Genomic DNA, 27,984 nt, shown 5'->3' with positions numbered 1-27,984 from the left:
TTCCAAGATGGCGATGAAGGTGAGTTATATCTTGTCATCTTGAAAAAATTCACTTTTGCGATATTCCATGAGTAGAAAATATCCAAAAATACAACGTACATACATATGTATCTCTCCGTTTGCTTAGAAGCAGTTAAAATGTGTTATAGACGGTAATTTTAGGAATTCCGGGCGAGGTGTACAACAGGAATGATGTTGCCAACAACTCATTGAGGACGTGGTCGCCGGTTTCATACAAGCCCGTTTATTTGACCATTTTGACGAAAATACTGTTTTTTGTTGTCGTGAGTGATATGTCATGTAATCAGTAGTTTTCATGGCAGTATAAGCAATACAATACATGAATATACAATTGTAAGTACTTGTCTGATTACGCTTATTGATTCATTATGCTTGGGCCATAAAATTTAAAACAGAAGATTGTAATTTGTATTACTATTAGTATATACTATTAGTTTATGTTGTAGATATGTACAACGCTCTATAGATTAAAATTATTATAATCCACTGAATTTATCTGAATTCTGACAAGTAACTGACATACCTGCAGAACTGAAGTAGTAAAATATAAATTAAAACGCCGAGATCGGTGTAACCAATTCTTGTACAAATTTATGCCCCTCCCCTCCCCCCATTCACCATTAATTATAATCACAACATATTACTCGGGGTCAGTGACCAACCCATGATGTGTTTATCTACAATTCAAGTTTTGTATTCAGGAACATTGTGAAATAAAGAAAGTGTCACTAGTATAAGGACAGTACAACTTGTATGTTGCTGTGTTGTGGAAATCCAAATCTAGCCATATCCAGATACTCCTGTACAAACTATTCTTCATTCCTCAAACTTCTTTAAATGATTTAGTCTGGAAAGAGAGTATTGAATTGTACATGTATCACTATCACCCGTTGTTGTCTACAGTGGTTATTAACATCAGATGTACTAATAAACAGGCCTTAATTAATGAATGGTGAATGCCACCCTTTGATTTCTTGAAATCAGTACAAAGTTATACGATATATATTGTCATGCAAATTCCACCATCAACTCTTACCGTTTTTTTCTGGGAAAACTAAAAACACAAGTGTGATAAAAGCTCATCTGTGCAAAAGTTCAGTCTTAGTTTAATGGGTTTAACTGGCGAAAGCTTTGGTAAGCTAATTAAATTTTGGTGCAATATGAAGTTAAACCCATTAACTTAAAAAAAACTAGTCTATGCATAATATGCAACATGATATAAAATGATAAATTATCGGTAAATCAAAACACATCTCTCAAAAATCAACTGAGATTTAATGTTGTTATCAGGATCTGTAAAATATCTGTAAAACATCTTGTAACTAGCCCTATGAATAGGATGGAGGTTACTATATAGTAATGACCTCTGACCCCAGTTCACTAATCTCATTATGTATGTATATTGATCACATTGGCTAATTAGCAATCCACTTGTACAGTCTTGCAGCAGGTTTCACATTCACACACCTACATACCTGTAGTTGCTCCCCATACATTTTATCTAAGTACAAAGGAAAAGTAGATAGTTGCCATGGGGGGGGGGGGGGGGGGGGGCAAGCTTTTTTTTCAAGTAGATAGTTGCCATTCAGTAACATACATACAGTACCTCTTGTTATTGTGAGTTAAAATGAGAAAAATGACACACTGGTCACCACACACATGTAGTAAGAGATAGGGAACACCAAATTTTGGTGTGTCACTAGAAATTGTGTGCATTAGTGGCATGTCAAGTAAACTGGCTTAGAGTCAAGGGCATACTAAACCTTTGCTACTTTTATCCCAACCTCCCAAGCCTGATTATAATTAATAATGGGGGGGGGGGGGGGGGTTTGATTTATTCATAGACCCTCCACCCAGAGTAGAGGGTGGAGGGTCTATGAATAAATCAATAAATGGAGGGTCTATGATTTATTTTGTGACAAGCATCACACATTCGGTCACATACATGTACATACAGTACCTCTTGCATTTTCACCAAGTACACAATGTATCTGTAGGTGGGGAAAGTGGATTTGGTTAGTACAAGTTTAAAGTTGTAGGTGTACAACAAATAAAATGAGGCAAACAGAGAGAGACTGAATTATCAAAATGACTATGCCATGGTATCAGCCAGCACTCATAGTTTGTAAGATATGACATTCATACCTTGCTATCAGCCAGCACTCATAGTCTGTAAGATATGACATTCATACCATGCTATCAGCTAGCACTCATAGTCTGTAAGATATGACATTCATACCATGTTATAGATTGATGGTGAACCCTTTTACGCTTTTACAATGTCTGGGGAACACATGTAGGATTTACCAACTTACCCCCTTAGCAAAAACACTGGTAGGGAACCCTGACAAAATGACTGAGAACACATGTAGGGTTTACCTTCTTACCCCCTTAGCAAATACACACTGGTAGGGAACCCTGACAAAATGACTGAGAACACAGGTAGATTTTACCTACATGTACTTACCCCCCTTAACAAAAACACTGGTAATTCAACACATTTCAGTTGTTGGAATAAAGAAAGTGTGAAACAAAATGAACAAAGACCATAAAGTTAGAAACTATAATGGAGAATATCTTGTTCATGGTTCCAAGAACTATATTATAACTATTTTGTATTGTCGTAGAGACTATAACTTGTATATGAAATCTTTACATGTCTTGAGTATACATGCATTACTATTACCCAGTTTAGTAGTGTGAATGACATGGTATGTAAAGGAGTTTATATAGAATATCCATCATGTGGTTAGTATTTCCCATTCACCAAATATTGTAAAAATTACACTATCTTGTTGTAAGGTTGTACTTTTTCGATGTAAATATAAATGACAGATTTCTTTCAGATTTAGCAGAGTTATGACAAACAATGAAAAAAACACAAATTTCTTAGTCAATTGTTAATTAATACATGACAGTTCTGTAATGCATGCATTAATGTTTGGTTCAAGATTTGAATGGTAGTTGCATTGTTATAAATCACAATGTCTTCTTGGTGTTAAGAAAAAATAAACAAATGTCTGTCGACCAAATTGAAGTACATACATGTACACACATGCAATACTACAGTCATATTCTTCTTAGAGTTCTGACCAGACTGTTGAACTTATTTGCATAAGGTCAAAGTTCACATTTGGAAAAAAAACTGTTATTGCTTTCTTTTCCAGAATAGTTTTACATCAGAGCTAGGATAAATTCTGTCACTAAAGCAATGATTTTAGGCTGGCATTGCAGGATGAATTTTTTTTATAACTTCTGGGACTTACTACATTAAAAAGGAAACTGGAGTATTGAATGGGATTTAGATAAAATACACATGTACAAACATGATTGATGTTAATTTATTCATCAGTCTATGAGTGATGCAGCATGCTTTCACCTTAGTACAATACTGTAGGACATTGTTTGTTTTATGGAGGGTGGTAAGAAGGTCAAACCTACCTGAGTTTCCCTGGGTTATCTACAAAATACCTACATGTAGCGAGGTACATGTATGGAAACTTACCTGAGTTTCCCTGGGTTATCTACCAAATACCTAGCGAGGTACATGTACATGTATGGAAATCCATGCATAATACCAAAGACCTACATGAAAGGTCTATGGTAATACTATGCATATTCACCATGGAAGCACTAAGATTCATACACAAGTTCTCTTCTACTTTTTGATTGAGAAACAGACATGTTTTGAAAACATGATCACTTGTCCTACCTTCTTCAGTGTCTAACTGGATCTGACTGAATGATCCAAGTGTGCTGGAGGTGTGGAAAGGTTATCTTCAATATATGTAAATTCAGGTGTTAAAAATCCCAAGTCTTCTCAGTTATGTACATCTGGTGATCTAACTGCTCAACTTCTGTGATGATGTCACTATAGATTGGATTTACATATTATATTGAAGCTCACCTTTTCACACCTCTGGGTACTCAACACCTCCAGCATATTTGGACATTCTGTCAGATCTTGCAACTATACTGTATAATTACTCCAAGGCCTGATCCAGTTAGACATTGAAGAAGGACAAGTGATTTGTTCAAAACATGTCTATTTCTCAATCGAAAGTGGAAGAACAGAACTTGTCTATAATATAAATCCATCATGCATGCTTTATCAGACTCCCCTGTCCCCCCACTCCTCTTTGACATGATTACGTAAACCTTAGTAAATACAGTGAAAGATAAGGTCACAGTGTGTGTATGTGTATGTGTGTGTGTGTGTGTGTGTGTGTGTGTGTATGTGTGTGTCACTGTGTGTATGGGTGTGTCTGTGTGAATTTCCGTGCAGTAATAGACAGAGTAGCAATCAAAAGTGAGGTGCTTGTATTCAAGTTCCTACTACATTAAAACTTTGCAATTGTCTCATCTATAGACATATTAAAAATCTAATCTTTCTAGTTCTAGGTTTATAAATACAATGTATGGGTATGTACATCAAATTGGCCAGCATAGCACTCTCCTGGGGTCTTGCATTTGTATTTAGAATACTGCATTTCATGAAAATAATATAGCCAAAATAATGTGACAATTGGTACTTGTGTTATGCAAATTTGTCTGGAGTCTGTCTACAAATTTATCTTGACTCTGAAATGTGTTGCTATCCTAAGTTTCAGTCAAACAAAAGCAATTTCTTCAACTTTGCTGGAACTCTGTCTGCCAATTACTTTACATAGACTAATCTGATTGAAATAGGTTGACCAGTAAGTTGTTTCATTTAATTCTATTACTTTAGCTTTGTATTACATGTTTGTTTTCATCTTGATTACTACAAATATATATGTAAAGATAATAGATCAAATGGAACAACTTGCCAACAACAATCGTACACTTCAGCAGATTATAATGAATTTGTGCCTAGATTTTCATGTACATGTGGTTTGAATAGGGTATGTGTAGCAGCCATAGGTAGGCTAAATTATCACCATTTCACTGTACATGTAGGACATGTGTCTTTATAGCAGTCAGTGTAGGCTAATTATCACCATTTCACTGACTATTGCCTCCACCTTGTCAAGACTTTTAAAATGGAAATGAAGGCATATTTACAGTACATGTACATTCAAAGTCTGGTAGAAATTTGTTTTCAAGTTGTAAATACTTGACTCACAAGGGGAGTTTTTAAGAGTACAAATAATCATCTGTACTTATATGAATTCTTTTCAGATCTGATTTCAGATCAAATTTCGTAAACCTGTCTTGGAGTATTTTAGCATGAAAGCTCATCAGACTGAAAATGATACCATTATTACTTGGTTTGGTTCATTGGTAGTTTCTTTTACATTTTGTAAAATGGGTGACGTGGATAGCTATAATTAAAAAAAACATGATACAGCCACTATTGTCGTTTTATTTATAATCTGATTAACGTTATTTTCTCATAAATTATATGTATTAATACCACACGCAAGCCAAGTTGAACATGTTCAAACCAAGAAATTAGGATTTGTGCTCATATCCTGGCCGTCAATATCAGCCTTGATATTGGGTTATATACCTTCGGTGCAAGGATACATCAACCTTGATATTGGGTTATATACCTTTGGTGCAAGGATACATCAACCTTGATATTGGGTTATATACCTTTGGTGCAAGGATACATGATCCACACACTGCTACACATTGTGCTGTTCATATCCTTGGCCTCAGGACCTAAGGCATGATTTAATCCAATATCAAAACAATAATAGTAAATCTGTAACTCAAAATGTTCTACTATTGTGATCTCTCTAAATTGATACTACTTACAATAACTTTGCATAGATCTATATCGTTACCTGGTAGTTCCCAAGTACCAGTAGGATTAGCCTCAAAGACCCTGGCATTCCTTCCACTTATATAATGCACTCTCTCAACAAGCTTTAGGTGGAGAGACAAATTAGAACAGTGCCTGTGCCATTCAGACGTGACGTAGTTAGTTATTACATAAGTGGACCAACGGATGGACCTGTCAGACTACAGCAGGATAGAATAATTATTATTTATTAGAATAATTATTATAAATAATAATTATTTAGAGCGTCAGTATCTACAGTCAATGATGTGATCAATGACTCTTATTAAAAAGTATACATGACATCAAAATAGTTAAACATATAAAAATATTGAAAATATTTAGAAGATTCAAGAGGATTGATATCACTCACACTAGATATTATATTAACACAACATGTGGTCTGTCATCAGATTTGAATGGATCAACATTTTGATATTAACCAGAAGTATATCAGAAATAATGTATATATGAAATAAAAATGCTCATTCAGACCATTATTTCAAAAAATGTTTAAATTATTTTTTAAAAATTCAAATGTTGTATCAAAAAAGCCAGGAGACTTGAGTAAATCTAGGTAGAAACTATAGGTTTTGTGTTACTGTGTTTCTAACTCTGAGCGGTAAGGTTGTTGGTAATAATATTGAATCTCCCTCTGATACCAACTGAGAAAATATTTGGAAATGGTGTCATTTTTAGAGAAAAATGGCAGTTATGGGAATTACGATATTGGTATATTTTTAATATTATGTTGATAAATTTATATTTTTATGAATATTAAGTAGAAGCCACAACTATATTATATATAAAAGCTTTGTGCTAATAAAGGAAATTTGTTACAATGTAACAATGTAATTTGTGATTGCTACTACTACTACTTTTATATGATAGTGCCACGTGTTTGATTTCTAGTGTCATACAATGATTGACCACAGTATGATCCCGTGAATGAAATAGTAATGTAACAGCTGACACTGATGTGAGTTGTGTATATGGAAATTGCTACTGATAATCATAATAAGCTTAAAATTGTGCCAACAGGCAAGGATATCCAATATTAATAATTATATTATACTATAGGGAATAAAGAATTGTATGGCTAATCTCAATTCATGATATACAATTTTTAAGATGTGTATGTTTGTTTGGAATGTTAGCTCCAAGTGGTATTTGTTTGTAGGGATATGTTGCTTTTAAAGGTCCAATACTTTGTATCAAGCTCCAAAACACCGATGCTATCTTACATTTTATAAATGACATTATATACCTTTGAATAAAAATAGTTGTCTTACAGGTCAAAATGATAAAAAAAATGGTTTTCTTGTGAGTCACCACATAGTAACTTAGAAAGGGATAAACTTTGCCATGTCCCAAGACATTGCTGTGTGTCAGTGATGGATTGAATTGGCTTAGAGGGCTACACAGGTCTATGAATTGGCTTAGAGGGGTACACAGGTCTATGTAATGTTATCACGTCAGAACAGTTTCGGTGTTTCCATTACAAGCCAGAACTGTGCTGAACTGAGGTTCAGTAGTGCTATAGGGATCGCCCGGCATCTGTCTGTCTGTCTGTCTGTCTGTGTGTGTCTGTGTGTGTGTGTGTGTGTGTGTGTGTGTGTGTGTGTGTGTGTGTGTGTGTGTGTGTGTGTGTGTGTGTGTGTGTGTGTGTGTGTGTGTGTGTGTGTGTGTGTGTGTGTGTAAACAACTTAAAGTCAAAAACCACTGAACCGATTGCCATGATATTTGGTGGGTCCATTACCTTGGGTGTCTAGTTGGGAAATTGTTCAAATCAAAATGATTGCATTACAGGTGTGTGATTTGGGTCAAAAAATGTGATTTTTGGTCAAAAAACTTAAACTCAAAAACTACTGGGTAGATTGGTGCGAAATTCGGTGGTAACATTCATAAGGGGGTGTAAAGTAAGATTTGTTGATGACATGATGATTCCATCAGTAATATGCAAATTAGGGCTAAAAATGTGTCTTGTTGGTTAAAAATCTATAATTCCAAAACTACTGAGCAGATTGGGTTGAAATTTAACGGCAATGCATCTAGGGATGTATGGACAAAGAAATATTAAGCATACAATGATTCCATGAGTGATATGCAAATTAGGTGTAAAAATGTTCATTTATTTTTTCAAAAACTTATATCTCAAAAAATACATCAATGAGTCTGAAACTTGTTGAGATGTTTCTGAAAGTGTTATTCTGCAGAATTTCTTCAAAACGTTTTGACAAAATTGGCCCTAGCAACCATGACCACGCCCTTAGCAACAACCAAATGGCATTATATTTTGGTCAAATAACAACATCATCTGGTAGGCAAGTGAGTAAACATTCAAAAATGTATGCAAATACCCTAGCAACCATGACCATGCCCATAGCAACAGCCAAACAGTCGTGTATTTTACAAAGATAACAACGGGTATTAATAGACAATTGAATAAACATTCAAAAATGTATGTAAATATGCCTAGCAACATAACCACACCCATAGCAACAGCCAAATGATAGCATATATCGTAAAGATAGCAACATGGTTGGATAGGCAACTGGATAGTCATTCAGCAAATGAACACCTATTGTTAGCATGGACTAGCATATGGATAAACATTTTTAAAACTATACAGTTGTGCTACAACGCCATTGGTGGTATTTTTTATTCAAAGTAAAGCTGATAGATATACAATATAGTTGTGACATGTATTTTAGGGGTGATTATAAAAACTCCTTAATTTCACTTAAATTCTGTGATATATTGTAAATAGGTGTGTTTTGATTGATTGAGAATGAAGCAATGACAAATTGTAACATTAGTACAGTAGTAGATTTGTGAAAGGCTGGACTCTGATTAGGGCCACACTGTTTAATTTATATGTTTCCCATCTGAACACCATAACATTTCGTGAATATGATAGGTCGGTAGGCTGGACTCTGATTAGGGCCACACTATTTATTTATATGTTTCCCATCTTAACACCATAAAATATTGTCAATATTATAGGTCGGTCAGTGAATCGGCTAAAAATAACTTGTACATGTTTGGGATACTTATAAATCATAATTATAGTTTGAATAGTTTTGTAAATGATACATGTATTTAAAGTTAAAAGGAAACTATGAACTATCAATGGTCCTCTATTTCAGCAATAAATGGTGTAATAAATTTTTACCAAAATGTGTTTGTGGTTTTGCCATCATACTGTTGGTGCTGTTACAATCTTTTTCTGATCAGTCCATCAAGGGCGTTGATTTCATTTTAATTTTGTAAAATCAAAGAAATACAGGGTCAGTCGGATGATGGGAAACGTCAAAATTAAAAGGGATGTCCTTAGTCTGTGTAACAGCTTGTATTCCCAGTAAGTGAACTGTGTACATGTGTCAGTTTATATGTCTAGTGAACCGTTCACTGAAACCAAATCCTGAACAGATTAATAGCAAACAGAAAAAACACAATAATTCTATGATCTGATTGATATAGTGCCAGCTTTCAATTACGAAATTCAGATGTGATAATTTTTTAGTTATGTTAAAAATTTACTTTTTGTGAATTTATTGAATATATGAAGTTTCTATAAATTCATCTCTTACTCAACTAGTACTGAATTATTTACAAAACAAAATACCCCCTCAGTAGAAAGAGAATTTTATTACATTTTGAATAACCTCAGGACAACTTTTGATTCCTAAATTTAGATATATTAATTTCTGTACATATAAATATTTATAACTGTATGTTTAAACTTTACGTAAAGATCGTTATACAAATTATTATTTCATAGTATAAACCATATGCCTCAGATTATAAAGTTATAAAGTCCTCAAGACCATATTTCTTTTCAAATTGAGAAACTGTAACTTAAATTAAAATGTTTTTATTTTCACCTACATTTTTTTGTGTATAGATACTACATAGCTTAAGTTCTTTTTAGCATGATTGGCAGCAAAGTTTTCTATGTTACAGTATAATTCATGTCAGGGATGTGACCATAATCTGTACTCTAGATTAAATTTAAAAAATACTGAAAGAAGACATTTATATTTTCACCTACAGATGCTGCAAACCGTAGCTTTAGTCCTTCTACTTAGTGTGTATGACTGCACAGCTTTCTACGTCCCTGGAGTGGCACCAGTAGAATTTGAAGAAAATGACCAAGTTGAAATAAGAGCTGTGAAAATGACAAGTACCAAAACACAGCTTCCGTATGAGTATTACTCACTACCATTCTGTAAACCTGAGGGTGACTTACACTTCAAACCAGAGAATCTAGGAGAGGTGTTACGTGGTGATAGAATTGTAAATACCCCGTACAAAGTAAGTATATATCTAAAAATGTAGTAAATGAAAGTGTTAAGAATATGACAGCACCCCATAACATGGGAGTGCAAGTGTGGTATACTCAAAATATTTGTATGAATTCTTTCAGTGTTCATCTGGCAGTACTTTCATGAGCATATTGAGTGAATGTGCTGCAGAAAACACTGCAAACATGAGTACAAATACTCCTGAGTACGCACACTGGAACTCATGCAGGATGGGGTTCTAATATTATTACATATGTTTATCTAAAACAGCAAATTTCTATAAAAATGACACTCTAGATCCAGATTCCATGGCCAATCTATGCCATTCACTGTCATGCATTCAACTTGAGATTTAAAATATTCAGATTCCATGGCCAATCTATGCCATTCACTGTCACGCATTCAACTTGAGAGTTAAGATATCCAGATTCCTTGGCCAATCTATGCCATTCACTGTCATGCATTCAACTTGAGAGTTAAGATATCCAGATTCTGTGGCCAATCCATGCCATTCACTGTCATGCATTCAACTTGAGAGTTAAGATATCCAGATTCCTTGGCTAATCTATGCCATTCACTGTCATGCATTCAACTTGAGGGTTAAGATATCCAGATTCCGTGGCCAATCTATACCATTCACTGTCATGCATTCAACTTGAGGGTTAAGATATTCAGATTCCTTGGCTAATCTATGCCATTCACTGTCATGCATTCAACTTGAGAGTTAAGATATTCAGATTCCTTGGCTAATCTATGCCATTCACCGTCATGCATTCAGTTTGAGAGTTAAGATATCCAGATTCCTTGGCTAATCTATGCCATTCACTGTCATGCATTCAACTTGAGGGTTAAGATATCCAGATTCCGTGGCCAATCTATGCCATTCACTGTCATGCATTCAACTTGAGGGTTAAGATATTCAGATTCCTTGGCTAATCTATGCCATTCACTGTCATGCATTCAACTTGAGAATTAAGATATTCAGATTCCTTGGCTAATCTATGCCATTCACCGTCATGCATTCAGTTTGAGAGTTAAGATATCCAGATTCCTTGGCCAATCTATGCCATTCACCGTCATACATTCAAACTTTAAAGTTTAGCTAAACAAGCTATTGTGTATGTATGGAACTAGTTATGGTACCTAATTTTATACATATATTTTATGACATTGTCTATCGAGGTCATCTGAGTGACCTTTGCTGGACTGCTGTAGTGTGCATTGGGGGAGCACCTTCCAGGTTACTGCAATAGCAAGACTTAAGTGGTGAAAAGGTTAGATATTGCACAGCACTCGTTGAGAAGGCAAAGTTCAAAGGTTACACTATTCAAACATGGTAAAGTTACATGCGAATGCTAACATTTTATTTGTTTGTTTGTGTTTTTACCAGGTTAAAATGAAACATGAAGAAAGTTGTATGGTTTTGTGTGAACAGAGTTTTGACTCCAAACAATCATCTCAGGTTGCTGGAAGAATCAAAGATAATTACTATGTGCATTTGTAAGTACAATGTCATGTACAACTGGAACTTCATAAATTAATTTTACCCATACTTCAGTGACATCAAAGTTGTGTATCTTCAAAGTTATGACATCATCATTCTGTGTTGCCTTAGCATGACATCTTCAGTTTGTGCAGTCATAATGTAGTGATATCACCAGATTGGTGATGTTGTCACTTTATCCCTACACAAATTGATGACATCATTATCCTTATTACCACACATTAATGATGTCATCACTTTATCCCTACACAAATTGCTGACATCATTATCATTATTGCCACACATTGACAATGTCATCACTTTATCCCTACACAAATTGAGGACATCATTATCTATATTGCCACACATTGATGAGGTCATCACTATATTTCTTCACAAATTGCTGACACTCTTGTCTTTATCTATACAGAAGCCAGTTGACTATCAAATTGTGTTGCTGTCTGTTTATAAATTTATAGCACATTCTTAGGATGGTTATTTTTCTCTCCTATACAGAATATCAGACAATTTACCAGCTGCAACTCGGTTTGTAATGTTGGATACTGGTGAGAATCAGTATGAACATGGCTACAGACTTGGACTTACAGGTCAAGAAAACAAGGTATGTGTTCAATGGTTTGATGTCTAATTAGTCTGAACATGGCTACAGACTTGGACTTACAGGTCAAGAAAACAAGGTATGTGTTCAATGGTTTGATGTCTAATTAGTCTGAACATGGCTACAGACTTGGACTTACAGGTCAAGAAAACAAGGTATGTGTTCAATGGTTTGATGTCTAATTAGTCTGGGCTGTGGTTTAGTATGAACATGGCTACAGACTTGGACTTACAGGTCAAGAAAACAAGGTATGTGTTCAATGGTTTGATGTCTAATTAGTCTGAACATGGCTACAGACTTGGACTTTACAGGTCAAGAAAACAAGGTATGTGTTCAATGGTTTGATGTCTAATTAGTCTGAACATGGCTACAGACTTGGACTTACAGGTCAAGAAAACAAGGTATGTGTTCAATGGTTTGATGTCTAATTAGTCTGAACATGGCTACAGACTTGGACTTACAGGTCAAGAAAACAAGGTATGTGTTCAATGGTTTGATGTCTAATTAGTCTGAACATGGCTACAGACTTGGACTTACAGGTCAAGAAAACAAGGTATGTGTTCAATGGTTTGATGTCTAATTAGTCTGAACATGGCTACAGACTTGGACTTACAGGTCAAGAAAACAAGGTATGTGTTCAATGGTTTGATGTCTAATTAGTCTGAACATGGCTACAGACTTGGACTTACAGGTCAAGAAAACAAGGTATGTGTTCAATGGTTTGATGTCTAATTAGTCTGGATGCCAACAGTCTGGTCAAAGTCCCTCAAATCAGCACAGAAAGTTGTCCATCCTATCAGTGAATCTTAGCTGTTATAGTGATGTAATCAGTGTATAAGTAGCATACTGAGCTGACAATTATACCATATTTGGACATTATATAACTGCCCCAATAAACACTAACTTTATGGGGAACTGTGTTATTGGTTAGAATTTTGTGATTGATTAACAAAGACATGATGTTAAGTCGGATAAAATCAATAGCACCTTGTTGCTACAGTAAAATAGCTTTTGTGTTACTATCACAGTACCATAGGCTATCAGTAAAACTGAGATAGACACAAACTAAAACAATATTTTGATATATGTGGTAGATTACACAAGTTGGTGATAGGGCCTGTAATCAAGATATTGTAAACACTGAATGAAGTTAAATGTGGACACTTGAGAAAACTCTTCTATCAGAGATGTTGCCCTCCTGAGGGTAATTACATCAGCATCCATTGATAACTTATGTCAACAAGTGGCAATACAAGTTTTAGTCTGTGTTAGCTATTAGATAGTTGACTTGCTGTTGTCATGGTAACAATTATCCAATCAAATCACACTATATCTTACAGATATACATTAACAACCATCTTAAACTGATCTTCAAGTACCATGCTGATGAAAGTACTAGTTACCAAGGTGACAAAGAGCCTACGTAAGTTCATATTTTATTAATTCCTCACCAACTTTAACTTCGTACTTGTAGAATTTTAAACCTAAATGTGACTAAGAAATTGTTAGTCCTCCAGAAAATGAGTAGCCAGTATGGAAATAGATAAATGTGAAGAAGACCAATTTGGCATTACTTTTCATACATTTGAGCAAAGTTTCTCTTCAGAATTGTGATGTTTTTTGGCATTAGCTGAGTTTCATATCGTGGGACATAAATGATATGTTGGCTTTACATCTACTCATTTATTTAGGAATTCATCCAGTTTCATATATTTGGCCATTAAAAATACATGTGTACATGTAGGTACAATTTACCTTTCTGTTGTACATACCAAGTTGTTTCATACAATTTACCATTTAGTCGTACATACCGAGTTGTTTCTAAAACTCTCGTACAATTTACCATTTAGTCGTACATACCGAGTTGTTTCTAAAACTCTCGTACAATTTACCATTTAGTCGTACATACCGAGTTGTTTCTAAAACTCGTACAATTTACCATTTAGTCGTACATACTGAGTTGTTTCTAAAACTCTCGTACAATTTACCATTCAGTCGTACATACCGAGTTGTTTCTAAAACTCTCGTACAATTTACCATTCAGTCGTACATACCGAGTTGTTTCTAAAACTCTCGTACATTTTACCATTTAGTCGTACATACCGAGTTGTTTCTAAAACTCTCGTACAATTTACCATTCAGTCGTACATACCGAGTTGTTTCTAAAACTCTCGTACAATTTACCATTTAGTCGTACATACCGAGTTGTTTCTAAAACTCTCGTACAATTTACCATTTAGTCGTACATACCGAGTTGTTTCTAAAACTCTCGTACAATTTACCATTCAGTCGTACATACTGAGTTGTCTCTAAAACTCTCGTACAATTTACCATTTAGTCGTACATACCGAGTTGTTTCTAAAACTTATACAATTTACCATTTAGTCATACATACCGAGTTGTTTCTAAAACTTGTACAATTTACCATTCAGTCGTACATACTGAGTTGTCTCTAAAACTCTCGTACAATTTACCATTCAGTCATACATACCGAGTTGTTTCTAAAACTTATACAATTTACCATTTAGTCATACATACTGAGTTGTCTCTAAAACTCTCGTACAATTTACCATTCAGTCATACATACCGAGTTGTTTCTAAAACTCATACAATTTACCATTCAGTCGTACATACCGAGTTGTTTCTAAAACTTGTACAATTTACCATTCAGTCGTACATACCGAGTTGTTTCTAAAACTCTCGTACAATTTACCATTTAGTCGTACATACCGAGTTGTTTCTAAAACTTGTACAATTTACCATTTAGTCGTACATACCGAGTTGTTTCTACAACTCGTACAATTTACCATTTAGTCGTACATACCGAGTTGTTTCTACAACTCGTACAATTTACCATTTAGTCGTACATACCGAGTTGTTTCTAAAACTTGTACAATTTACCATTTAGTCGTACATACCGAGTTGTTTCTAAAACTCTCGTACAATTTACCATTCAGTCGTACATACCGAGTTGTTGGATTTGAAGTTGAAACCAAGAGTATTAAGAATTCCATTGTGACAAGAAAAGATGATAATACATGTGAATATTCAGGTGAACCTGAGAAGCAAGAACTCTTACCAGGACGTAAGTAATTACAACATTTAGTAGAATTAATGTTTGTATGTATGTATGTATGTATGTATGTATGTATGTATGTATGTATGTATGTATGTATGTATGTATGTGTGTGTGTGTGTGTGTGTGTGTGTGTGTGTGTGTGTGTGTGTATTTGTATGTATGTGTGCGTGCATGTGTGCGTGTGTATATATGTATATATGTATATATGTCTTTTTGTTTATATACTGTACATACCTAAAACTCTTTTTAAAATAAATTCTCAAGCGCAATTAATTTTGTTTTGGTAGGGGATAACAAGATATTGTTTACATATGAAGTACAGTGGGTATCTAGTGACATTCAATGGGCAAGTCGATGGGATACTTACCTTGCTATGAGTGATGTACAGATTCATTGGTTTTCTATCATCAACTCTGTTGTTGTGGTCTTCTTTCTTGCTGGTAAGTACACAATCATAGTTACAGCTGACCACTAGGTGGCGGTATGACCAGTGATGTACAGATTCATTGGTTCTCTATCATCAACTCTGTTGTTGTGGTCTTCTTTCTTGCTGGTAAGTACACAATCATAGTTACAGCTGGCCACTAGGTGGCGGTATGATCAGCCGATAAGAAAGTACATTTATATAGTGGTATCCTGTGATTGTAAGGTAGTACCCAAAGCACTGTTACAATTATTACTTGTGTATCACTTATAACTTGCATCAGTGTCGATACGTATTATTGGCACTTACACTGCAATGCAATACCTAATACATAGTAATTGCATACTTGTATCAAATGGGTATATACCAGGTCAGGTGAGCACATGTGACACAGTTGTATATTTTTATGGAAATTTGCTGTTTGGGGTAAACATATTCAATAATAACAGAACCCCATGCCGTGTGAGTGCCAGTGTGGGTACTCAGGGGTATTTGCACTCTTGCTTGCAGTGTTTTCTGCTGCACTTTCACTTGCAATGCTCATGAAAGTACAGTAGCAGAGTAGACAAGTACTCATGTAAATAGCAAGTATACCACATTTATGTTTGTTGATAAAAAGGGTAACTATATTGTTATCAGTTATGCCTGTAATAATGACGTGATATTTATTGGTTTAAATAAATCAGAATTGTGTTGTATGTTGGCTACTGAGCAGTACCCTTTCAGTAACCACTTTTCTGTAAATCAGTTAGTGATATCTTTCTAATTTCCTTTGTTCTACAGGTATCTTAACCATGATTATTGTAAGAACTCTTAGAAGAGATATTGCAAGATATAATAAGGAAGAAGATGCTGTAAGTCAATATCTCTTTGTTTTGATTTTATACTGAAAGAATACTTGCAAGTTATTCCATTGTTGACGCTCATCAAGACAGTCTAAATAATGAAGCCATTGTATTCTATGTCAGCTGTTGGTCTCAGTGTAGGTTATATTCATACTATAGCACTAGTTATAAGTTGTACACAAGTATTCTGTTTATACATACAAACAAACACACCAGTAGTCACTGTTCTGTCAGCTGTTGGTCTCAGTGTAGGTTATATCCATACTATAGCACTACTTAGTTGTACACAAGTTATTCTATTGTTGATACAAATTGTCTGGTCTTGTATCATTTGTGAATATGAATTATGATTATGAATGTCAAAGTTGATTTGTATTGCCTAATAATTTTGAGTTTCAGAAATTCAAACCCTAGAAAATAAAATGAATTTCCTAACTTTCCTTGTTTTGTTATCCATAGGAAGACACAATGGAGGAGACTGGATGGAAGTTGGTACATGGAGATGTATTCCGTCCACCACAGAGAAAGATTCTGTTGTCGTCTTGTATTGGTGCTGGTGTCCAGATATTCTGTATGGCTCTGATCACTATCAGTAAGGACTTGTATTCAGTTTTCATTGGATGGGGAGGTAGGAGGGAAGGGGTGGGGGGAGGGGGCATCAGAATGAGATGTATTCCGTCCAACAGAGATTCTGTTGTCTTCTTGTATTGGTGTAGGTGTCTAGATTTTCTGCATGACTCTGGTCATTATCAATAAGTTTCATTTTGGGTAGGAGGGTGGCATTGGTGGTTGTGGTGGTTGTGGTGGTGGGGGGGGGGGAGGGGGGACTGGGAGGATTAGTACTTAGTACTAGGGGAGGGAGAGGGTGGATGACAACTATCCAGTTCACCCAAGTGTAATGGGATTGATGGCAGTGACTGAAATGAAATCCATATTCAATTGGCAATATAAAAGTTACCATCAAAAGTAGGTTTTGACCATGTACATTCAGATTTCATTGCTTTTGCTAAGGTACATGTGATTTTTTGAACACTTTGGAATCCCTGAAAATGTGGAAAAATTGGTAAGGTATCCACACTTTGTACTAAAATTTTGGTGCAGTACTTGGGTAGAGTTACTTATACTGACCATAACAAAAATACAGTACAATGTAGTTTGTGTATAAAGTCATCAATGTTATAGTTCTTTTTACTTATTATGATGTTTCTCTCTCTCTCTTTGTCATTTCTTTTCTTCCACCTAGTTTTGGCAATGTTTGGTATGCTTTCACCAAGCAGTAGAGGAGCACTTCTTACAGCAGGACTGTTTCTGTTTGTGTTCATGGGGTAAGTTCTCACTACAGTATTCTCCTGAGAGAGCTGAGAGGGTGGTATCACCTTATTAAGTTGTGAGGTAGAGACGAGGATAATGAGAATCAGGGTTTTGATAGCAGTGTGGATACATGTACCATATTTGTAATTATTATTACTGGTACTGTTGTATAACGGTACAATTATTTGTTACACGGCCTGAACTACATGGAAAGAAGCATTCACATTGCAACCTCTATCCTACCAGGTCCCCAGTTATACAGCTTGGTTGACTGGTGTACAGTTGTGGGTCAAATCTTGTCTGACAACTTTAGCCATTTGTAAGAAATGCCAATGACAGGGCTGAAACTAGCCACTCGCAGATTCTGAACAAACCACTACTCACCAATTGACAGTCATGATTTCATCCCAAGTTACATATGTTTATGCTGTGTCCATGTAGAGCTATGTAGATAGACATTGAACTATCCTCACTTGATCATTACATATTATATGTTTATATTTTGTCATTACAGTGCCTTTGCTGGATACTATGCAGGTAGAATGTATAAAACTATGAAAGGAACCAATTGGAAAAGAGCTGCATTCATGGTAAGATGTTCCAGATGTTAATATACTTAGTATTCACTGTAGGATGTTTTCACTACAGACTGATCACCATTTCTTAGTCGCTGATTGGAAGAGTAGGGAGGTAGTCTTGTAACAAAACCTTGGATCTGTGTGTACGGTTGCTGAACAAAAGCCAAAGGTTAACTGTACATCTGGTGTGTAATGCCTTTGATGTGCACCTTTGCTTGCGTTATGTTTATTTTAAAAACCTGATGGTCTGACAGAAAGACTGGAGGGGGTGGGGGGGGGGGGCATTGTATAGCTCACATTATCTCATTTGGATATGCTTCAATATAATATGAAAAGTTAAAATTAAAGTTTAAAGTGTGGAGAATACAAGGTTTACATGAACTAAATTCTAGAGCAGTGGTATATATTTAGATATAACGTAACAATATACCTATTTACTTCTGATTTGCTGGTGTTCACCCCCTCATTCTATGGGAATCCATGGCTGTATCAACACACCCTTACCCTCATCTCCATCTCCACCCATATGTCTCTATCACAATTGAATTCTATTAATCACATTTCTATGTTTTTATTTGACAGACTGCAATGTTGTACCCAAGTATTGTGTTTGGCATTGAGTTCTTCTTAAACTTCTTTATTTGGGGTAAGCGGTCATCAGGTGCTGTACCATTCACCACTATGTTAGCATTGCTGTGTATGTGGTTCGGTATTTCATTACCTTTAGTGTTCTTTGGCTATTTCTTTGGATATAGGAAACAGGTGAGTGCAATGATAGTGCTGCTGCTACTTATTTAATGCAGGGGTTCACACGTCACTGGATAAACAAGGTAGAGTTAGACAGCCCTCATATCAATGAACAAAAACATCAAATCTGTTGAGATAACATCAACATCACCAATTATGACATAAACATGGAATTGGGGACTCGATGCTATTAACATCAAATGTTGCCCCAATAACTTGAACAGAGATGAAATATGATATTTTCTCCCTGAGATCTATGGGAGTGTTCTCATAATGAACAGCGCAACCTATCATTGCATTTTTGAGAGACTAACTGGCTTCGGCACAGCATCAAGGTGGATATTTACATCAAGAACTACCCCAATAACTTGAATAGAGATGAAGGATGATATTTTCTCCCTAAGATCTATGGGAGTGTTCTCCATAATAAACAGGGCCATCTATCATAGAGTGAACAAGACTGACAGTTTACAGTTGATAGTAAACAGCACCATCTATCATAGAGTGAACAAGACTGACAGTTTACAGTTGAAAGCTAGCTTATCATGTGATGTTGTGGGTATTGGTTAAATTTCTAGTTGTTGGGGTTTGGTAATTTGCATGATGTCTTTGTTTATTTTTCCATAATGTAGAAGTGTAAATTTTTGTCTTTGTATAATATTGACAGCCATATGATCATCCAGTTAGAACCAATCAAATTCCTAGACAAGTACCGGAACAGATATGGTATATGAATCCATTACTGAGGTAGGAATCAATCATTACTCATTCATCCAAAGTTTATCAACCTGTCAAAGTATACTTATCTAGTATCAAATTAAACTTTTGTTTTGAACACAAACTTGAAAATTGTTATGCATACGTCAGACTTTGTCAACAGGTTGATCTGTTGTTGAGAACATGTGACCTTACAGACACTTGACGCTAATAATGGGTCATAGGTGGCTGGAAATTAGTATCGGCCTCCATCTCTGTTTCATGATGGTCATTATTAAGTGTATGGATTATGGATCAATGTGTTGACAAAGACTGAAGTGTGCAGTTAATAATGTCAAGTACAATTTTCAAGTTTGTGTTTGGAACAAAAGTTGAGTTTGATACAATAGTTTACCAACACAGATGAATTTTCATTTGATTATGTACTTATCTTAAGATGTTGTGGGATATTGTATTTTGGAAGGAAACTAACACTTTGGAATTAAATGCATGCTTCTGAATCATTCTTTACAATGTTGTCGTTGAAAACATTTTGTGTTGAAGTCGAAAGAATTGAGTGATAATACATACCTTGAATTATCCAACTAATGACTTACTTTGTTTTATTGTTTTTCTAAATGACAGTACATTAATGGCTGGTATCTTGCCCTTTGGAGCAGTCTTCATAGAATTGTTCTTCATCCTCACCGTAAGTATACAAATTACTAGACATTTACTAACTAAACAAACAGCATATATCACTTATATACAATTTGAATACTCCAGATCATGAATGCAATGAATTAGACAACTCTGTTTGTTTTAGCTACCACATTGACTTTACACTGTGGGATACATCTTGTTGTAGCTACCACATTGACTTTACACTGTGGGATACATCTTGTTGTAGCTACCACATTGACTTTACACTGTGGGATACATCTTGTTGTAGCTACCACATTGACTTTACACTGTGGGATACATCTTGTTGTAGCTACCACATTGACTTTACACTGTGGGATACATCTTGTTGTAGCTACCACATTGACTTTACACTGTGGGATACATCTTGTTGTAGCTACCACATTGACCTTACACTGTGGGTTACATCGTGTTGTAGCTACCACATTGACTTGACACTGTAGGATACATCTTGTTGTAGCTACCACATTGACTTTACACTGTAGGATACATCTTGTTGTAGCTACCACATTGACTTTACACTGTGGGATACATCGTGTTGTAACTACCACATTGACTTTACACTGTGGGATACATCTTGTTGTAGCTACCACATTGACTTTACACTGTGGGATACATCTTGTTGTAGCTACCACATTGACTTTACACTGTGGGATACATCTTGTTGTAGCTACCACATTGACTTTACACTGTGGGATACATCTTGTTGTAGCTACCACATTGACTTTACACTGTGGGATACATCGTGTTGTAGCTTCCACATTGACTTTACACTGTGGGATACATCGTGTTGTAGCTACCACATTGACTTTACACTGTGGGATACATCTTGTTGTAGCTACCACATTGACTTTACACTGTGGGATACATCTTGTTGTAGCTACCACATTGACTTTACACTGTGGGATACATCGTGTTGTAGCTTCCACATTGACTTTACACTGTGGGATACATCGTGTTGTAGCTACCACATTGACTTTACACTGTGGGATACATCTTGTTGTAGCTACCACATCCTATCAGCCACCACTTCACAAGGGGAAGACAGCTTTATTTAGGGTGTCTAAAATTCCATATCTTACAGACTACAGTAACTCCATTGCCTACATATGAACAACTCTAGATAATGGTCTTATACACACTTCATTGTCTACATATAAACAACTCTAGATAATGGTCTTATACACACTTCATTGTCTACATATAAACAACTCTAGATAATGGTCTAACACACGTGTGTCAGTAGTTGTAAAAATACAATGATGTAGATTTCTATGTCACTACTGGGTTATTATTGACGTTACACCATGCACAAGCCAGGTTCAACAAAAAATATGGAATATATACGCCTTATGCCACGACAATGCACGTCTATGACATGACAACGCATGTCTACGTGACTGCTTCTGCTGTGTATGAAATATGAGACAAAACGTTCAAAATTACCATTACTTTCACCGATTTCTCTTTGCTATTACTGGCACTGGTATAATTATGTTTCTTCATTCAGCTGGAAAATATTCATGACCTAAGGGTTGTCACTACGAGTCGAGAGCCTTCTTAGGTCACTTGTATTTTCTTTGGCCGAAAGTAGAAAAATATTGGGAATAACATCTAATGATTGTATGATTTGTCTTCTATCTACAGGCTATCTGGGAAAACCAATTCTACTATTTGTTTGGTTTCTTATTCCTAGTATTTATTATCCTAGTCATTTCCTGTTCACAAATTGCCATAGTGATGGTTTACTTCCAACTATGTGGTGAGGTAAGTACTGTTTAGAATATGAATAGTGGCCCATATATGCAAATTGAGGTCACTATGTGGCAATAGTCCATATCATGTGATACGATTTAAGCCAATCACTGGAGGCTATATGAACACAATGTGTTATAAACTAGACTAGAAGGCAGACTTTACATGTGGATTAATCTTATGAGAATTCATAAGTTAAAGTGATTCAAATGTTTTGGATCATGTGACATCTGGTTGGTCACATGATTGATTACCGACACTTACATTTAATAAACATACCCCCTGATCTTCAATGAATTATGTAATTTATAAATGACAAACACCAAAATTTAAACTTCAATTGCCTGAAAAATATTTAAGTTATAATTTTAAGAAAGTGTAATTAATTTATTTTGTTATTTATCTGTTTACAGGACTACCATTGGTGGTGGCGTTCTTTTATAGTATCAGGTGGTTCAGCGTTCTATGTATTCCTTTATGCTGTTTTCTACTTTGTTACCAAAGTAAGTCAATTTTAACGTGAATATGAAAAAACTCGGCCCGTAAGAATTTGGCCGAAAAAGTCTTGACATTTTCATCATAATGTTCTATGACTATGTATTCCTTTATGCAGTTTTCTACTTTGTTACAAAGTAAGTCAATTTGACCACATTTTAACGTGAATATGAAAATACTCAGCCTGTAAGAATTTGGCCGATAAAGTCTTGACATTTTCATCATAATGTTCTATGTATTCATTTATGCAGTTTTCTACTTTGTTACAAAGTAAGTCAATTTGACCACATTTTCGCATGAATATGAGAAACTTGGCCTGCAAGAATTTGCCCGATAAATTCTCTTGGCATTTGCATCTTTACAGCAGCCTTGTGAGCAAAATTAGGTTGTGATCTCATGACAATGGCCATGACAATGCCGATATTTTCCCAGCATACTATTCTCTGATCGACTTCCATACAACGGAAGCACCCACCAGGCATTTGTTTTGTGACACTTATCATGAGACCACAATCCAAGATTGAAAGCAGTCCTCCCAATTGTTATGGTGCCCACAGTGTCCAATTATGCTAATTCTTTTGTTTTTTTTCCTATTTTGTGTTTCAGTTGGAGATTGTTGACTTTATTCCTAGTTTACTGTACTTTGGATATACCTTCCTCATGGTCTTTACTTTCTGGATCTTGACAGGAACTATCGGCTTCTTTGCCGCTTACACCTTTATAAGGAAAATTTACGCTGCTGTCAAAATTGACTGAAGTTTGTTAAATATCCCAGAACAATTTATATAAAGAATTCATTCACGTATTCATTGGTAATAACACTTTATTGTAGAATGACCGTGATCAGACAACTGGTCTGATTTACCCATCTTAAATTAAACTTGGTGCACTCTGCATGTTAACTATGTTGATGGGTGATTCCACTTTATCAAGGAGAGGGGAGGGTAGGGGATGTATAAAGTTCTTTTATTTCCTTTTATTCAGGTTTTGTAAAAGTTATCCATTTTCAGGACACAAGTCTTGTAGTGGGAGATAAAGTAAGATATTTTAATATGTTATTTTGGTTTAGAGACCATACAAAGTAGATTTATGGTCATTGCCAAAATATAAAGTACATCGTAGAGCCTACTATGTTTCATATAATATGTATTTCACTTTTGTTGCCATTCAAAAAGAGGGTTCAGAAAATTGATTTCAAATGTATCGCATGTTTCATAATTGTATCTACATTATTGAGATTGCTTTGCTTACCAAATTGTTAAACAAAAATTACAATGTAGACTTTGAAGACATTTTTATTTTCGATCACAGTTTATTTCATATTTGCATGTAGGTGAAGTGTGTTTATTTTGTAATTACATAACATATCCATAGCCAAATTGTCAGTAATTTTGGAATTAGGGTTTATGTTATATATCCCGTCACTGTGTGTTAAATTCATGTTTTACACAATTCATTATTTGAAACCAGTGTTAATATGTTATCTCAGACTCCTGTCATTTTGTGTTTATAGGCTGATGATGTTGTACACAATTCATTCTGCTTCTACTTAAAGGCCAGGGTTTCAATCCCAGGTTCTCACATTAGTGTTATCTTATCAGTGAAGCCATCAGAATTACATCGCTGTTTTTAACACCTAATGTTTTAATCCTTTTTTTCAAAGTGACCCTTTAAATTACAAGCATCTCTTTTTGCAAACTCAGTGCAGCTATAGGTAAAAAATGGGTTTTATAGACGGAAAAAAACATTTTCCTTCAATCCATTCTCACACAGGGTAAATAAACATGGTTTCTTTACGCTGCCACTAAAGGGGTGCAAAGTCTTGTAACTGAACATAAATTATATATTTTTGCTTCCCCACTCCACCTCATCTCATCCCCAACCCATATGACGTGTCCAAATATACATTATTGCTTCCCCCACTCCACCTCATCCCATATGACTTGTCCAGATATAAATTATTGCTTTCAGTGTTCATCATAGTTGTGTACAAACTCTTATTGATCAAGTTAGACGGTAAGAATATTGCCAGTTTTACCTAAGTTGTGCAAAAAGTGCCTTTTGTTATATATATACTATACAGTATATTCTAACTTGAATTGCCTCTGAACTGTTGTACATAACTTAAGAAAACAGCCTTGCTAAAACTAAAAGTTTGAGTGTATAATATTGGATCAAATTAATAATGCATACACAGAAACAGCTAACATGATTATTTAGTCTTTTATGATTTGATTAAACTTTGTGTAAAGTTTTATTTGTTATATATATTTGTGGCAATATGTATGTAAGTTTTATTACCTTGATGTGTTAAGCAGTAGGCAATGAGTTGGATTTGTCTATAGTAAACTCAAAACTACAAATTATGAAAGCATTTGAGAGTTGAACCCCCAATCTGTTAAAACTATTCAAAATATTTACAGCACAGTTCTTTTAATATTATTGCTGCCTTGTATCATCCAAGTTAGTATTGAATATGTATAGCAAAGTTGATATTATCTGTGATTACATCATGCAAGAAGATAAGGGACATATATGTGTGATAAGCATTATATTACATGTGTGACAACAGTGATGTTACACCTGTGACAAGGCCCATATCATATACATGACGACATATTACGAAGTGCTGATAAAATTTGACAAAACATGGCCGATATGATGTGTGATTAAGTTTATATTACATGGGTGATATCTCACACCTGGCAAGCATTGTACTATAAGGGTCATTTGTTGACAATCCTTTTATGAAAGTTGTGAAGAGGCTCATCTTAGATGGGGTGAGAAGGCTCACACCTGACAAACCTTGTGTGAAACGTGACAAAGCTTATATCACATGTGTGACAAGACCCCTATCATTGATCTAGAGACAAGGCTCTCATTGCATTCAGACACGATAACAAATGTTATGGTATGGAACAGCAATATCATTAATGAAGCCACGTACTGAGTTTTCATTCAATCTTGACTCACTGTGCTGAAGAATGCTATTTTTACAGATTTTCATTCAAGTTTTTTTTTTTTTTAAACCAAAGTAAACCATGTGATGTGATGTGTGTTTTACTCTCCCTGTTTAACTATATCAAAGTTCTACTGCAATAAAGTGCCCCAAATGTGCCACAAGATAGGATGTAGGGACCAGTAGATATTTGCAAGTTTCCACAAGTTCACCTATTGTAGAAGATATTACCATGGTTTGTTTGATTGATTATGAGTTATTGTATTCATCTACTATATAGTTTGAATGCCAGTGTAGTATCAAATCATCTACTATATAGTCTGAATGCCAGTGTAGTATCAAATCATCTACTATATAGTCTGAATGCCAGTGTAGTATCAAATCATCTACTATATAGTCTGAATGCCAGTGTAGTATCAAATCATCTACTATATAGTCTGAATGCCAGTGTAGTATCAAATCATCTACTATATAGTCTGAATGCCAGTGTAGCATCAAATCATCTACTATATAGTCTGAATGCCAGTGTAGTATCAAATCATCTACTATATAGTCTGAATGCCAGTGTAGTATCAAATCATCTACTATATAGTCTGAATGCCAGTGTAGTATCAAATCATCTACTATATAGTCTGAATGCCAGTGTAGTATCAAATCATCTACTATATAGTCTGAATGCCAGTGTAGTATCAAATCATCTACTATATAGTCTGAATGCCAGTGTAGTATCAAATCATCTACTATATAGTCTGAATGCCAGTGCAGTATCAAATCATCTGGTGCTATGAGAAATCATGAACCAAAAATAGTTCATGCTAATGAGCAAACCCCCAATTGTTAGAATGCTGTAAATTGTGTACTAGTCAATCCTGATCAGACAAAGCTACCATATTTGGACATTATGATCTGACAAAGCTACCATATTTGGACATTATGATCTGACAAAGCTACCATATTTGGACATTATGATCTGACAAAGCTACCATATTTGGACATTATGATCTGACAAAGCTACCATATTTGGACATTATGTAACTGCCCACAATAAACTCTTAACTTATCATTTGGTAGAATTTTTCAATTAACAAAGACATGGTGTTAATAACTGTGTGGGTGGCTTTGTTTGATTTTGAATTTCATCTCAGCTCATCATTGAGTTATATTCGTTAAAAACCAATGGATAGGGGTGGTGGGGTGGTAAAGAGATCTTCAGATTCAAACCCAGTGGATAGCCTCTAGACTACCTACTTCAAGGCTTTATGTTAACATTTATAGATATTACTAATTTTCACATTCCTGTGTAATTTTTGTCTGGTAACCAGATAGTTTTTGTATTTCATGTATGTTATGACTGGAAGAGAGCGGTGTTTTCCCCCACCTTGTCTAATTTCCTGTAATTCTTAATTATCATTTCATTTATGCATGAACACTTTAGTTTGAAAACATAGACTACATAATGATTTCATAACTTATTTCAGTTTTAGAAGTTCTGAAAAGTACATCAAGCCCTTGTATCTTTGACTGGAAAGTTAGTGATATAGTTGCTATGCTATATCATTGACTTTCAAAGGTTTTTGCTAGATAGGGAGTCTGATTTTTCAGTACCTGGATAGGGAGTCTGATTTTTCAGCACCTGGATAGGGAGTCCAACACCATCGCAGTGATATTGTACCCAGAACCATAAATACTTTAGTAATTTATACAATTTTTGTGTTCATATTAGTGCAAATATCAAAACTTATGAAAAAGTAACATGATTATTTTCAGGGAAATGTAATATGTAAATAGCATGGGAAATGAAAGGAAATCAAGGGTGGGTCAATTATTTGTATGTTGTTTATTTTGCCACTGTATATGTTTTAAAACAAGTTAGGGGAGGAATGTACTTTGATTTTTCACTAATTCTGTGTTTTTGGAAGTTCAGATTTACCTTGCAAAGGTTGAAACTGTGAAATGGATTTGAACATGATTCTGAGGAAGTTGGTTGGGGGAAATACCAGGTGCTTATCTGGTGATATGCAGATTTTTTGACAAATAAGCATATACACCTGCTACTTGGAATATTTGTATTATTGAAGGTGTATTGGAACAAATAAATGGTTTGCTGGAAACATCTGTAGTAAGTTGTCGTCTATATTACCTCCTGTAAGGAGAGGTAATGGAATGGTTCTGTATGTATGTATGTATGTATGTATG

At 35.1% G+C, this 27,984-nt stretch overlaps 1 protein-coding gene across 1 annotated transcript; it reads left to right on the top strand.

Moving 5' to 3' along the window:
• Positions 1–27,892, top strand: LOC144445459 (transmembrane 9 superfamily member 4-like). The gene is made up of 17 exons (XM_078135014.1): positions 1–19; positions 9,845–10,105; positions 11,486–11,595; positions 12,095–12,200; positions 13,538–13,620; positions 15,155–15,282; positions 15,564–15,716; positions 16,484–16,554; positions 17,005–17,137; positions 17,789–17,870; positions 18,371–18,446; positions 19,017–19,196; positions 19,849–19,928; positions 20,523–20,586; positions 22,227–22,346; positions 22,748–22,837; positions 23,436–27,892. Exons 1-17 carry the CDS (start codon positions 8–10, stop codon positions 23,583–23,585), a joined length of 1,899 nt encoding a protein of 632 aa, XP_077991140.1. The 5' UTR covers positions 1–7; the 3' UTR covers positions 23,586–27,892.
• The last annotated feature ends 92 nt before the right edge of the window (positions 27,893–27,984 follow it).

The sequence above is a fragment of the Glandiceps talaboti genome, chromosome 14, assembly GCF_964340395.1.
Source record: "Glandiceps talaboti chromosome 14, keGlaTala1.1, whole genome shotgun sequence".
Classification (NCBI taxonomy): domain Eukaryota; kingdom Metazoa; phylum Hemichordata; class Enteropneusta; family Spengelidae; genus Glandiceps; species Glandiceps talaboti.
This window is presented reverse-complemented; position numbering and strand designations above follow the sequence as displayed.

Bases quoted from the DNA above. Each gene is read 5' to 3' on its own strand.
- LOC144445459 (XM_078135014.1), top strand. The intron at 20,587-22,226 runs GTAAGTATACAA...TTCTATCTACAG, and splicing joins AATTGTTCTTCATCCTCACC to GCTATCTGGGAAAACCAATT. The intron at 22,347-22,747 runs GTAAGTACTGTT...ATCTGTTTACAG, and splicing joins ACTTCCAACTATGTGGTGAG to GACTACCATTGGTGGTGGCG.